Source organism: Physella acuta, unplaced genomic scaffold, assembly GCF_028476545.2.
Source record: "Physella acuta isolate Inbredline_101_S28 unplaced genomic scaffold, ASM2847654v3 ptg000151l, whole genome shotgun sequence".
Lineage (NCBI taxonomy): Eukaryota > Metazoa > Mollusca > Gastropoda > Physidae > Physella > Physella acuta.
The window spans coordinates 349124-365231 of NW_026731670.1; the positions used below are offsets into that span (position 1 = coordinate 349124).

At 32.2% G+C, this 16108-nt stretch overlaps 1 protein-coding gene across 1 annotated transcript; it reads left to right on the forward strand.

Annotated features, from left to right (window-relative positions):
- The first annotated feature begins 3560 nt into the window (after positions 1 to 3560).
- On the forward strand, positions 3561 to 11532 carry LOC131935657 (galectin-4). Its single transcript, XM_059292176.1, has 9 exons — positions 3561 to 3653; positions 4573 to 4772; positions 5255 to 5346; positions 6976 to 7177; positions 7462 to 7572; positions 8117 to 8128; positions 8335 to 8414; positions 8903 to 9113; positions 11087 to 11532. The coding sequence occupies exons 1-9, from the start codon at positions 3599 to 3601 to the stop codon at positions 11192 to 11194; spliced, it is 1071 nt and encodes a 356-aa protein (XP_059148159.1). The 5' UTR covers positions 3561 to 3598; the 3' UTR covers positions 11195 to 11532.
- Positions 11533 to 16108: the final 4576 nt, after the last annotated feature.

Sequence of the window (16108 nt, forward strand, 5' to 3'; positions counted from 1 at the left end):
AGGTGAAAAGAATGACATGGTTGAGTGGTAGAGTGTGAGACTGCAAATCTCATCACCGGAGTTTAGATCCTAGATTAAGTCAATAAAGTAACATTAAATGCATACAAAATGTGGCTGGATATGCATTAGACACAGATTAATGAATTAAATGTCAGTGAACATAAAAGGCAAATTAAGAAAATAAATGTTACTGCACATTGGTAGATAATTGTAGATAGTAAATGTCAAGAAGCAATGATGGATAATTGATGTAAATAAATATCACTGAACAGATGTATAATGTAAAGTAAATGTCACCGAGCACTTTTGGATAATTATGTAAGCAAATGTCACTGAAAATTGGTATATAATTAAGGAACAAATGTCACTGAGCATGGTAGTGATGGCCGATAAAAGCTGACGAGCGTCAGTTGATCTGCTAACATGGACTAGCATGTATGAAAAATTTGTTTGGTTGCTACTTAACACCAGAAACTTGCTGGGAATAAAACTTTAGGTGTAGTTGTGCTTTTTATTATCATGGCAAATATTACTAATTCACCTGTGCATCCCATAGGGTTTGAACTTTGTCCAGAACTAGAATAGGTGTGCTGCTCTTTTAAAATATAGTGCATGTGTTTGATTGATGTAGTAAAATAGCCATCAACAGCAGGTTTAGATTTTTTTCAAGAAAGGATCCCAGCCAACTTTTTAAAATATATGTGTAAATTTTAAAGAAATATTTTTAAAATTTTTTTTTTTATTTTTTACATTTTTAAGTTCTATTTTTAACTTGTGATGTGTCAAAGTGAATTTTTATTAAATAAAGGAATTGGGCTGTTTCATGTTGAGTGAACGATAGAAATGTGAACCTAAATTCCATTTGCAAAGGAAATGTTGAAACACATGTATGAGTCTAAAAACGGTGGAATTGTATTAAAATGTGATATTGAAGTAATTTTAAAAAGATTTTTTAAAAATAGGCCTACCTGCCATTTCAGGAATTTACCTGTTCAGATGATAATCAAAGGTAAGTAACTAATTTTTTAATCACTTTTTTATTAGCTCGGCTGTTAAAGTGTCTTTTAAATCTTCATTACAATGGAGATGATAATTTCCATAAATTTTGCTATGTTATGATTTATTAAAACTGTTGGACTTTGGAATGTGGTAAATTGCAATTTTTCGTTATCGTTATCGTTATCGTTATCGTTATCGTTATCGTTATCGTTATCGTTATCGTTATCGTTATCGTTATCGTTATCGTTATCGTTATCGTTATCGTTATCGTTATCGTTATCGTTATCGTTATCGTTATCGTTATCGTTATCGTTATCGTTATCGTTATCGTTATCGTTATCGTTATCGTTATCGTTATCGTTATCGTTATCGTTATCGTTATCGTTATCGTTATCGTTATCGTTATCGTTATCGTTATCGTTATCGTTATCGTTATCGTTATCGTTATCGTTATCGTTATCGTTATCGTTATCGTTATCGTTATCGTTATCGTTATCGTTATCGTTATCGTTATCGTTATCGTTATCGTTATCGTTATCGTTATCGTTATCGTTATCGTTATCGTTATCGTTATCGTTATCGTTATCGTTATCGTTATCGTTATCGTTATCGCTATCGCTATCGCTATCGTTATCGTTATCGTTATCGTTTTAAATTTTAACTATAAACTTCAAAAGGATTTCGAACAGAGATGTTAGGGATTTTTTCTAAAAATGATGAAAGCTTTAAATGTTTACTCGCTAAATATATTTATCACTAATACTTTACATTTCCCGTATTTTTATTATTTCAATATATATTTGACTGAAACACTACTACATTTTTTTTTTAAATTAAATTATAAAAAACAAAAAATAACACATCTATTGTATTGAAGGCCAGTCAAGGAATGATTGAAAGTCTTCCTGGTAGAGAAAATATTGTCATATTTTCGTAATTATACCCCAGCCCTATCCTTCAATATTTAAAACACCAACAATTTCGAATAAGTGGTAGTCTATGTTTGTTACTTTCTCTTATCCAGAGTACAGAGGAGGAATTTTAATCCTACTAAATACTAATCACATATTTTGAAAGTTTTCGCTGTTTTAAACATGCCAGCTTCATAAATAACGAACCGCAAAGGATGCGTTCTAATCGTGCAAAAATCTTAACAGAGATTTTTAAAAACTTGGACGTTTTACATATCTTCGGAACGGAAAGACTTAGTTTTGCAGTATTGTCTGTTTATCTTTGATATCTGTAAACACGACATCTGAAGTATCTTTCCGGTTATGTTGACAGTTCATATAACTATTATATTTAATTGTTGCATCTGTATCAACCTTAATGCATTTTCCAGTAAACTGCATTCGTACATATTTTGCTTCCGGTTTATCAACAGCGGAGTTTAAGTAAGATAGATTGAATTTCATACATGTATTAAATTGTATGGCAGTATTACGTCAACGTTTGAACGTTTTCGTGTAATCGGATATGGTATTTTCCGAGTGAACACTTGAATTTCAGTACTGTGTTAGTTATGTAAAAATGTTTCATAAATACGTATACAATCTGATATCTAGAACGTTATTCATTTTTGAGTGAACTTCGATAACCGAATCTTGTACTTTAAGATACTTCCAGTTTCAAAAACAATGATTGCGTAAATACCGTTTCACTTAAGGGGTCATCCATAAAAGACGTAACCCTTTTTTTGACGATTTTTACTTCCTCCTCCCTCCCCTCCGTCACACGTCGTCACAAAAAGCCAGACCCCTTCCTAAAATGACGTCAAACCTCAGCCTATAACTCCCCTCGAAATTGCTGTTGGATTTTTCTAAAACATCGACAATTCCTATTACAACTATTAAAAATGTTTTCTAAAACGCGAAATAACGGCTAAAACTCGTTTTCTAACATTGCTTTTTTATAATGCAAAAAAGTGACGTCACACCATCTGAACCCCCCTCCCCTCCCCCTCATCACACACCGTCACAAAATTACGGACCCCTCCTCCCCCCTACGAGTGTGACATCATTTATGGACGACCCCTAAGTCAACAGAATTGTATAAATAGGTATACGTTTTTTTGGCACTGTTTAATATTGAACGATTTTAGGAGACCAAAAAAATAGTACTTTATGCTGTTTTTTGTTTCTCAAATAACATCTATTCTAATAGACAGATTAATTCCAAACTTTTTACCCAGATTAAGACTCAATGAAAATTAACTGTAACATTTGCTTTTTAAGAATATTCAACGCGTTGTTAAATTGGTGCGCAATTATTTTTTATTGTTCTATTTAGATAAAATAAGTATTAATAAATTAATAAAAATCATTTTTGTTACAAGATCGCACTGAAAGTGCGATCTTCCTTACTGCTAGAAAAGAGTACACGAGAATATTTAGGGGAGATCACTACCTCTTTTTATTTTAATAAGTCCGTTGAAGCCCATAACTTATTCAACTATCAATACACCGCTCACGTAAGTTTAAAATCAATGGTAACATCTGGCAAACAATTAGCAGCTAAGCATAACCAGAAATCACGTGTAGGCCACGCCTATGTAGTCTAGATATTGGTCGAGTGGTTATAAGTATTAGTAATCAGCAACATGAAATTAAAAAATATTCGCAGCAACAAAAGTTTAGAATTCTTGATACGGATAGGTAAGTTAAGCGTATTATTGAGTATCATATTATATAAAAACCCATGTACACACTTGCCTCTCTCCCTCTTTATTAAGATTTTTCCTAACATAGGAGATCAGTTTTTATCACACGTGTAGAACGTAAAGATCCTACATTTGGTCAGATAAATATAATGATAATACTGAATTTATCATGCCGCATGTTTTTCTACGAGGCAATCAAAAGTAAAGTCATATTCGAAGATAGAAACACACCTTTAATTATGAAACCTGAGAAGTAAAGCTTTCTTCAACAAGTAATTTCAAGAGAGATATATTAATTAACATAGAAAAACGATCACATGCAAATAGAATAACGTCACATAAAACGAATTTAATATTATATTTAAAATGAAACAATTTAAATGATCGGAGTCATTGATTGTTTAATTTTTTTTTAAAATGAATAAAAACTCGAAATGATACAAAGTTTTAATGGCGTCACAACATTAGACGTGTAGCCTATTCATCTTAATAACATATATTATTGGCTACGGTCGATGTTAGGGTTTCAAAATTTAGTTCCATATTCAGTACATTTAGTTCCTATTAATGCTACTATTTTGATTGAATTTTCGCTTTGTGTTCTATTTCAGGATAGCATTAAAATACCTGTTTAGGATTGAGTTTTATTTTTTTATTAAAATTATTATTTATTGTTAAAATACCGTTTCTCCATTAATTTACGTTTACATTTGCATTTCCGGATCCGGTTATGATACTGGGTTAGTTCATTAATGGCTACATTTTTAGATCCAGATACAATTCTTGTTTAAGGGGAAAACAGCTTAGAGTCCGTTCCCCCCCCCCCCCCCCTAAACAACATAAGTGTCTAGTTTAAAACATAACTCTAAAGAGTAAACAAATGCAATTTTAGTGGTTTTATCTCTATGATTTAGGGCGTCGTGTCCCAATCACGACAATGAAACTACAAGTTTTGTTGGTTTCTTATCTGACTACGTTAAATTGCTTGACGTTTGTGGAAGGAACAAATGAGATGCTAAGCTCAAGTGTAGATGGCGTAAACAAAACAAGCTCACATGTTAATGGCAGAGATGACGAGACCAGCACTAATCTTCAAAGCAGATCATCTGAGGGAGTAAATCTTGCCTGACGTTATAATTATAAATCATTTATCGGTCTTTTATACTGCTCTATGTTGGGTTTACATGTAAACTATATATATATATATATATATATATATATATATATATATATATATATACATAATTTACATGAAAATTATATTACATATATAAATAAATAAATAAATAAATAAATAAATATATATATATATATATATATATATATATATATATATATATATATATATATATATATATATATATATGCTTTTCCGGTAACATAAAATAGTACTTACTCTACATCTGCTTTTTCAAAAGCCAAAATTTTAGTATAGTTTAAGTTAGGTGGACAAAATTTGAAGTAAAATTATTACATCTTTATCGCTTGTTCCTACAGAATTTTAAAGGATTAAATTATTTTATTTTTTCAATTCCGAGGCTTAATTTTCCTAACTCTGAGACTTTATATCGATATTAACATTATTTATTTTTACAGTATAAAATGCCTTATGTTGGAGAAATTCAGTTTCCGATGTATTCAGGAAAAGAGATTGCTATCGAAGGAGTTATACAAGACGATGCTTCATAGTTAGTTGTAAAATGTTTTTAAAAGTTGATACAAAATTTATAACATTTTCTTTATTTAAAATTTATAATGTACTGGAAAGGCCTTGCACTGGCTTTTGCTAAAACCTATCTGCAAATGACCGTGACTAGTCTGTTTATTAAGCAGCATATACCTGGCCATGCCTGCATTTAGGGAATTCACTCACCACAAACATAAAAAATACTCAATCACAAACTCAAATGCGAAAGTAAAAACAAAACAAACGCAAACAAAATCACAATCGAAAACGAAAACGGAACGCAAACAAAAAAGCAAACGTAAACACAAGTGTAAACGCAAACACAAACGCAAACAGAAAAGCAATTGCAATCTCAAGTACCTTACACAAATGCAAACATAAACGCAAACACAAAACAAATTACTAACGCAAACGAAAACGCAAACGCAAACATAACAGAAGCATAAGCGCAAATGCCAACGCAAACACAATTGCAAACGGAAAATTAAAGGCAAACGCAAAATCAAATGTAATCGCAAACTTATAAACAAACCCAAACGCAAAAACATATAAAAACACAACAAAAAACAACTAAGGCAAATCAAAGCACAAACAGAAACGCAAAACAAAACACACAAACACCAAAAAAAAGCAAATACAAGCACAATTCCAAAACCAAAACAATAAAAATCGCAAACACAATAAACGAATTATTAACGCAATCATAAACACACACACATACAAAAATGCAAACAAAAACACAAACGCAAACATGAAAGCTAACGCAAACACAAGTGTAAACGCAAACACAAACGCAAACAGAAAAGCAATTGCAATCTCAAGTACCTTACACAAATGCAAACATAAACGCAAACACAAAACAAATTACTAACGCAAACGAAAACGCAAACGCAAACATAACAGAAGCATAAGCGCTAATGCCAACGCAAACACAATTGCAAACAGAAAATTAAAGGCAAACGCAAAATCAAATGTAATCGCAAACTTATAAACAAACCCAAACGCAAAAACATATAAAAACACAACAAAAAACAACTAAGGCAAATCAAAGCACAAACAGAAACGCAAAACAAAACACACAAACACCAAAAAAAACGCAAATACAAACACAATTCCAAAACCAAAACAATAAAAATCGCAAACACAATAAACAAACAATTAACGCAATCATAAACACACACACATACAAAAATGCAAACGAAAACACAAACGCAAACATGAAAGCTAACGCAAACACAACCGCAAACACTAAAGCTAACGAAAACAGAAAAGCCGCCATAAAAACAAACTTTAAAAGCGGGTTTTCTATATTTTATTTATGTAATTGGTACAAACTATTTAATGTATATACTTTTTACAAACAAAATGGAAAAATTTGCAAAGGGTAATACATTAACAGAGTTAATTTCATCTTTATATATTAGATATAAATAAACATTTACTATGTTCATTATTACACGCTTTTTTAAGAGCAAAACAATTAACTATGAATTTAGTGCGTTTCAGTTTTTTAATGTCAATGAATTTTAATTGCGAGATATTTTAGCATAAAGAAAAAAGAACAGTAATTATTACGTTAGAAAAAGTAAATCTCAATTCTAATGATACTACAAATTTGATATGCCCACAGCTTCTCCGTGAAACTCTGCAATACTGAAGTGTGTGACTACAACGTGCCTTTCATAATGCTGATTGACTTCATTGACAAAATGCGGGTGATGTCGTCTTATTATGATTTCCCTTCTGAAGGAATAGAAGATACTGGAGAATTACCGTTCAAACCTGGAATGCAATTTAAACTTGATATAAAAATTACGAACGATCATTTTACGGTAAACACACACACACACTTACGCACACGAACACACACACACAAATATATATATATATATATATATATATATATATATATATATATATATATATATATATATATATATATATATATATAAATGTTTTTTTAAAAACGTAACATTCTTTCATTTCAAACATTCGTGTATCGATTTAATTCTTAATTAACTCCAAAGAAATATAAAAGCAGAAATTGTAAACAATCTCGTAAAACGGGATGAACAAAAAAATTTAAATCGAAATTTTCTAACATATCTTGTCTCAGGTTTGGGTTAACGGAAACTCAATTGACTCGTTCGAAAATCAAATGCCCTTAGAAGATATTTTGTACATACACGTCGACGGGCAAGCAGAGGTTAACTGGATTCTATTCTCAGTAAGTTTGCAATGTGCAATATGATGAAACATAATTTGACTTGTCCTGTCGCATATACGTTTTATATTTTATTTATGTCATTTACTACAACACACAACGTACACACGCATTAGCAATGTATTGTATCCAGGAATTAAATTTATTTTTTATATACTCTATAACAAAAGCTGTGTCTTTTATGCACTATTACAACTTCCACCAGAGCACCGTGAAACTTAGCGAAAAAGCTTAGAATACTCCTAGAGAGGTGTATTTGTAAAAAAAAATTCAAATTTGTAGGGGTGCACCGATAAATACGGCCCAAGCTCAGGCATTGTTTACATTTAAATAACTCAGTTTTAGAAAAAAAATTACACGTCTGAGAATATAAGATTGGTGAAACTCTTCTTATATATTTCGTAAGAGTTTTTTTCTATCCGCGCGGGGACGGGCAAGCTAGTTCTAAATATAATTTATAATTATTTTGTAAAGCTCATAACTGTATCTATTTTTGTTTGTTTTGTTATTAACTATGATTAATGTTATTAAAAACTTTTTTTTTCAGAAAATGAACCCCGTAAGTGTGTACGCAATTAATATTTTTAAATATAATATTATTTCTAGCATAGATTAATTATTCTCATTTTAATATAAGAAAAACAATTTTTATAACAATTTCAATATGCTTCGAAAAAAGAATTTGCGACGTAACACAAATAATGTATACATTTAAAATAATCAGTATTAAATTAAAAAAAAAACAATTTTTTTTCTAAATTTAAGGCCGGTATGGAAATAATTGAAAGACGAAATGGCGGTGAAAAAATTGTAATCTATGGATATCCAACCAACGATACTTACGGGTTTGTATAAATACATAATTAACCTTTTTGGTTCAGTAGTAAATATTTTTTAATTAAATCTCTCAAGTATTTACATTTTATACTTTTCCTAGCATTGGGCATGTGATTTATTTAAAATCTGAGGATTACAAAGAATGCAAAACCAAAGATTATGCAAAGTATGTTGGACGAAAATGTTTCACATTTAAAACTTATTTCTGAAATTTTAATTTCAAATTATTGCCATTTATATGATGAAGATATGTTTGATTTGTTTGTTCATAGTAAACTATTTTTTCAGGTTTAACATTAACATTAAATGCATAGAGGATGGCAGTGGAAATAATGTTTTCCACCTAGACCCAAGTTTTATTCACGGGGTTGATATTAGAAAAACTGTCATTGACCATTATCAAAACGGAAAATGGGTTAACTATGTTAAATATGACTATTTTGACTTCGAAATTAAAAAGATGTTCATCTTATAGTTATAGTAAACTTTTTTTCAGGTTTTCATTCAACATTAAATGCGTACAAGATGGAAGTAACAATATTGTCGTCCACCTAAACATAAGGTTTAACACAAGAAAAACTGTTATTGACTATTTTCAAAAAGGAGAATGGGCTTTCAACTCTATCGATACTGTCTTTGACTATTTTGACTTCAAAATTAGAGAGCAGTTTATTGTTCAGTTTTTAACAAGTCCAGGTTCAACTTTGGTATTTTAACATTTTTTTTTTTTTAAATTTAGATTACACAGATAAAACAAATATTTTTATTTAACATGTTTCACCGTGATTAATAAATCCATATGTTAATACTTGTTAACCTTCAGACAAAAAAAAAAGTATATAGCCACTAATAGCAGTTCTTGTGGCCATGGAAACCACGAGGTGTGAAAACTAACACATTTTGAAAACTCTATGTCTGTTCTCAAAATAGATTTCTTATATCTGACAACATATTTACAAATTTATCAAAAGAATCTATACATTTATACGTTTTGACATTGTGATAGCATTTATTTATTTTTAATACACATTTCTCGTAGAACTATGAACAAAAAATAGGGGTTGTGCTATATAAATATCAATATTTCCTAGAGCATTGCAGTAAACTTAACTTACAAACAAAGTTTTGAAGATTGGAATAAAAAGGTGAATGCATTTAAAAGTTTCAGTCTGTTACGACAAAGGTTTCCTGAGCATTAGCTATTTGATTTTTGCGTAAAATTACAAAGTTGAGAAAACTTGAAAAGAATGTAGGAAATGGCACTGTACGGTTCCTCTTACAGGAAACAATAAACGACGTCTTGTTTAATGTGGAAGATTCATTGGAATAATAAAATGAATATTGATTTTACTTTTAAGTTTCAGAATTTTTTTTTATATAAGCAGAAATAATGTATACAGGATTAAAGAATATTATAATTATACATTAAATATCATATTCTCCAAGTACTATTCGAAGAACAACTATTAACTGACTAGATTAAGTTCTGTTTGTTAGCTGGTCTTCTCACTTCTTTACAATGTCTATCACTTTTTAATTTTTAACGTGCACACGTTTATTGACTCTTGATAATAGCTTATAACCCAATCATGTGTTCAGTGCTTGACGCTAGAGACTCCGCCCCCCCCCCATTGATGTTAATGATGCGTGAGAGATAGAAGCCGTACATTACAAATGATCAGTCAACCTTGAATAACATTTGCGTGTAGTTATGATCAAGTATTACGTTTATGCTTATCAGCGATCCATTTCGTGTTTAAATGAGTGTTTGTAAACCATACACGCAACATAATGCTTACACACGTAAAGTCTAATGTACCCGTTCAACCCTAACACAAAATGATGTAACGCGATTATAAACAGGTCGATGGTTGACTATCAAACAGATGAATAGGGGATGGGCTTTCGTTCATTTTTCAAACTTACTGGCGTTAACTCAACGTCTCTGAAATATGGTCTTAAAATAGTTGCATCTTATGAGTTTCAAAGGTTAAAGAAATGACAACCAATTGAAAAATGTCAAATTTTACGTACATCATCAGACTTACTATATATATTTTGCCCTTAGATTTTTGTCATGTTATATTTTGTTCTGTGATCTTATGTTAGTTAGATCATTTATTTTTTTGTTGTAATTCGATATTTCTAAGCCGCATTACCAATAAGTGTAACCTAATTTTAATCCCTCGTTATACAAAGTTAGAGTAATCCTACATAAATCGAAGTCGGTATTTTCATAAGATACGATTTTTTACACCTCACTGCGTCAGAAAAACTTAGTTTTGCAAGTTTTTCCTTATGTCGGTGTGTCTGTCAGTCAGCGAGTCTTTTTTCTGTGTGTCTGTAAACACGATTTCATACATGTGCGTTCAATTTTTGTGCACATTGTTTTCCTCTGTTCTAGCAATGTATCACAAAAATTAATTAAAAAAAATTCTAAAGCTCTGTTGCGCAGAAAATGCCGTGCTTATTATTGTTATATAAGAATATTCGAGAAAGATTATGATATATTAATCCTGGTTTATTTTAAGTTCGTACTGATAAAACTAAATTTCTGTGAGATATCAACTGAAATGCCAGGTTAGGTAGGTTCGATCTATAAAAGTTTCTTAATAAAAACGTGTAGAAAAAATTATTTAAAAAGAAAAAATGATAACGATTTGAAAACGAATTTCTTCAGGTTAAAATAAACTCAAACTTCGAAAAGAGGTTGGATCACAAAATGGACTGCTATGATCATTTGGATTTTGATGGAGACGTGAGAGTGGAGAAAATATTGATGACATAAACCGACAACAGATCTTTACACTTGCACATATGATGCATTGTATTTTATGTAAAAGTATTATTTGCAGAAAAACTAAAAATAATTGTACACATTTTATTTAAATAGTAAACCTAATTACAAAAACAATCTTATATTGAAAAATGTATTATTGCCTATTTGATGTAATCCAATTTTTGATTACTAATTGACCAGGTGCAATTTCAACTTTTTTTTTTAATTGGTAAGGACAATTGTCGATACTCTTTTGAATTTCAATTTTAAAAATCAAATTTATTTAAAAATTAAATTTATTAACCTTGTTTTAAAATTGTATATGATTGTTTGTCATAAAGCTCTGAATCAATTGACTTTGTGTTTATTACTTAATTTCAGAAAAAAAATTGTTTCTGGATGTTAAGATCTGTGTTAGTTCGTGCAAATAGGTGCGAATGAATGTTGGTGCGGGCGAATATTGAACTAGTGAAAGTGTAACTCGGTACGCATGAATGTGACGATAAGGTGTAGGATCTTTGTTGCCGGGGAAGAAGCTTAAAGAAGACTTGTTCTTGTTGTCTTAGGATGAGATCATGTTTGTAGTCAAGTCTCAATATCGTCCGTCCAAGTCGTAATATGTATTATTATGGTGCTATAAATAATGAACTTAAATAATGCCATCTTATTAACAACCGACTATATATAATATCGCTAAAACTATCTGCTCATAATTTAAATCTATCAAAAGTGGAGGGGGGTGGGGGAGATCCCATATAACAATTTCAAAATTTACCCGAGGAAAGTTTTGACGAAAGACAACTGATGCAGGGTAATCCTGAATAAAAAATAAAGCGTGGGTTACCTCCCGTAATTATTAATCATGTACTAATTAATTTCGATAACTCGCTACAACAGGAATATATTTAGACACAATACCCTTGTATAACCTTTTCAATTTAGAAATGCAAGTAGGGGTTGTTAGTACTACATCAATTTCAAAGCAATTGATGGGGGGGGGGGGCAGTGACCCAATAACAAACTCATTTTAACGCAACAATCCTACATCCAGCTTTATTAACAACCGACTATATAAAATATCGCTAAAACTATCTGCTCACAATTTAAATCTATCAAAAGTGGAGGGGGGGGGGGAATCCCATATAACAATTTCAAAATTTACCCAAGGAAAGTTTTTTTTTTTTGGAGAAAATGTAAAACTGATTAAGTCATCCACGTCTGGAATGAAGCATTTTTTATTTTACTACAAAGACCTTTTTTACTTTCTCGTATATACGAAGTATAGAGAAAGTATTGTAATCGTGCAAAAAAAATCGAGATTTTTACAAATCTCGACGTTTTACATCTCACTGATACGGAAAAACATAATTTTGCAATCTTGTCCGTATGTCTGTGTGTCTGTGTGTCTGTGTGTGTGTGTGTGTGTAAACACGATAACTTGAGTACCGTTACAGCTAGGTTGATGAAATTTATATATAAGTATTTTATCAAAATCGTAGATCCGTATCAACTTTTGAGCGATGTCCGATAACCGGAAGTGGTACTTTTTCTACTTTGAATTTTCAAAAGCCTATAACTTGAGTACTATTTCAGATAGATAAATGAAATTTCACATGTAAGTAAAAGATCTAATTCTCTTTGTTCTGTCAAATTTTGAGTTGACGGGAAGTACTAATTTACGCTATTTCCGATTTCTCAAAAAACGCACGTAAATTTATAAAGTACTAATAATATTGCGCACTATTATGCACATTTTGTTTTGGCGTTCGCTTGGTGCGCAATTCTTTTTTCTACTAGATTTTATTCTATTTATAAAAGTTTAAGTAATTAAAAATCATCCCACGTAGTGTTATATAAGAATATTCGAGAAAGTTTAGGGGAGATCAGTCCCGGTTTATTTCATAAAAAATAATGCCTTTAACCCCTTAATGCCTAAATTATGGTCCAAGCGTGTAAAAATGTATTTGTGCTGATTATCTCTTATCATACTGACACTGAATTTAAGGTATGTAGTAAATTTGGACTTATTTTTATGCTAATTACGGTATGTCGCGAAAACGCGACATCAGGCACTTATGGACCAAACGGTAATTTTTTTTTTTTTAGTCCGGGTCATTATACTATTTTTACTGTCACGTGTTTCTCTAAATATCCACGCACAAGCAATAGAATATCACACACTGAACATACGGACATGCAAGGAGATGTAGAATTACTTGCAAAATTCATGAAAAGTATACTTTATTAGCTCAGGCATAGAGTTACATAACTCTGCTGCACCAGCTCACTGACTAACTCTTATGAATGGGTATTTTTAAGCCTTGCTGTCGTGGTTCTACTACACTACATTAACACACTACATATGAAAGGACTTCCTTCAATGTGTAGAGCCTTTGTTTTTCCCAGTTACGTCATTATCGTGAACTCTTATTCAAGGTCAACTAATAAAGACGCATATTTCTCATTTGACCTATATTTGCTATACACACAAAGTATGTGAACAAATACTGTCCTAAATGACAGTGTTCAGCCATTGTATATTCGTCCATGCTCAATTCAGCTGCTGTGGAAACTTAGTGTCACTGCTTTGGCTACTCAGTGCCACTGGTGTGGGTACTCACTGCTATTGTTGATGGTACCCTATGTTTCCGATTCGTGCTACAGCTATTGTGCTCGACTGATTCTGCTGTTGATTACAAATGACAGTGCTGTAGCTTCAAATTGCAACTGGTATGGGTACTCAGTGCTGAAACAGTGGGTGTTGAAGCCATGTGTACTGAGTGATGAAGCTGTGGGTACTCACTGTTGAAGCTGTGGGTACTCAATAACACTGCTGTCGGTACTAAATGCCAGTAAAATGCCACTAATGTGGGTATTCAATAGCACTGCAAAGTGTATGTTTGTCAGTGCTCAACCTTACTGTATTTATTACGAGGTGTAGGTCTATGCTCAATGTTATTATTGTCAAGGTCACTGTGAAGACCTTTCTTTGGTGGTATCTACGTTAGTGGTCCACCACCTCACATCCTGTTGTCTATATTTTGTATGTTCTCCTACTATTTTACAATACTATTTCAAAGCTAAATTCGTTATACTGTACCCAGCAACATGATCACATTATTCCAGCATCGCTCTCTCTCTCCATATGCCAATGCCAATGAAACAGGTGAACTCTACTTCACCTACCACATGGACCGTTACGTTCTAAAGTGCACTTTTATAAATAGACGAAGACTATATTGTAAATTCTCTACTTATTTATAATCATACTTGAATGAATGACAGCTTGGCGATGCATCGTATTTCGTTATACCTGCTTGGCACCAAAGTTCCATTTTATCTCTTGTTGCCGGATGTCTCGAAAACGCGACAAACTATAATTAGCAAATAACTTCCAAAATTATTCCCATATGTGATTTATACTGTTTATATACAATTACGAGTGAATAATAAAGCTATTAGTATTTTTTGTATCAAAAATGGATCACCTATTTAGTAATAATAATCAATGTAAGTAGGCTGAATTTACGAAGTCAAAACAAATTACGATGCGCGTGAGTCAAGAGAGTGTGACGTCATAAATTTCGACTTGACAACGTGACCGTTGGTACCGATACAACCGTCGGAATGTACCCAATACATTACGACCGGCAACTGTAGGTAAGAGGTACCTATGCGCAAATGCCTTGCGCTAAATCGGTATGTCGCGGAAACGCGACAGTCGGAGTTAAGGGGTAAAATGCTTTTTACTGGTGGATTAATATAATGTTTGCACAAATTGACGATATTCGACAAAACGTCAAGCTTGCCGTTTGAGACTTATGTCGTTTGTTTGTCTCTAACATGCCTTTACCAATTTGAGACAAGATCAAGACTTAGTGCAGGTCAATTTAAATTATTGATAAAATATCATGTGAGATTCATCTAAATAATTAAAGGGGACGGCGTGGTCTAGTGAGTTCGAATCCGGGTTCAAGTTAAACGAACACTCCCGAGTCTTTCTAGCTCTTAAATAAATAAATATTTATTTAGGATTTCAAAAACACAAGTCATTTAAAGGGCCGCATTATCTCTTCACACACCAACAGTTTATGCCTTATTTTTGGGCAGTGGAATATATACATCAGATTTCTTTGCGTGAAAGATAACAGATGTTCATAGCTTATCTGTAGAATATTTATTTACATTTAAAGCGACAATTTAAAATTTACCTACTTTGTTTTTTCGTGTTTTTTGTTAGTACACACGCCATATCAACGTTTTGCAAACTCAAAGCAGGTGCGATATTGAGCACCTTTGTAGTAGTGTAACCGGCGGCTCTTAGAAACATCTTTGAACACTCTAGAGTGGTCGGCAAGAGGTGCTCTACGTCATCAGTACCAATAGTGAATAAAGTACATTAAAAATTTCTTAGAGCACAACCTTGGGCGCCTGTACGGTACTGTGGACAATTTCTCGCAAAACATCTAAGATCCATTAAATTTAGGGCCTTTTTTTCATTTTGAGGTGACAGCAAAAATTATCCTAGGACTATTGATCTCAGAAAAAAATATATCGTGACAAAATATGTTATGAAAAAATATGTATTGTACATAGGATGATAGCGGTAGATACCTTGCCTGTTAACCCGTAAGTTTTGAGTTCGAATCCGGGTTTAATTTAGTAGACCGTCCCTAAGTTCATCCAGCTCCGACGGGTACCTAACTCTTGTTAGGGTAAGTAAAGGCAGCTGGGCATAGTGCTGACTATACTATCCCTTCATATGATGAAACCACAGAAATAAACTCTATTTCACTTGCCCCATAGACAGGTTTGAAAGGGAACCAGGGGCGGAACTACAGTGCCGCCAGACCCCGCATTGCGGGGGGGCCCGGGACGTTTAGGGGCCCGCAGCAGACCATAATCCATTATTTTTACAGTTAA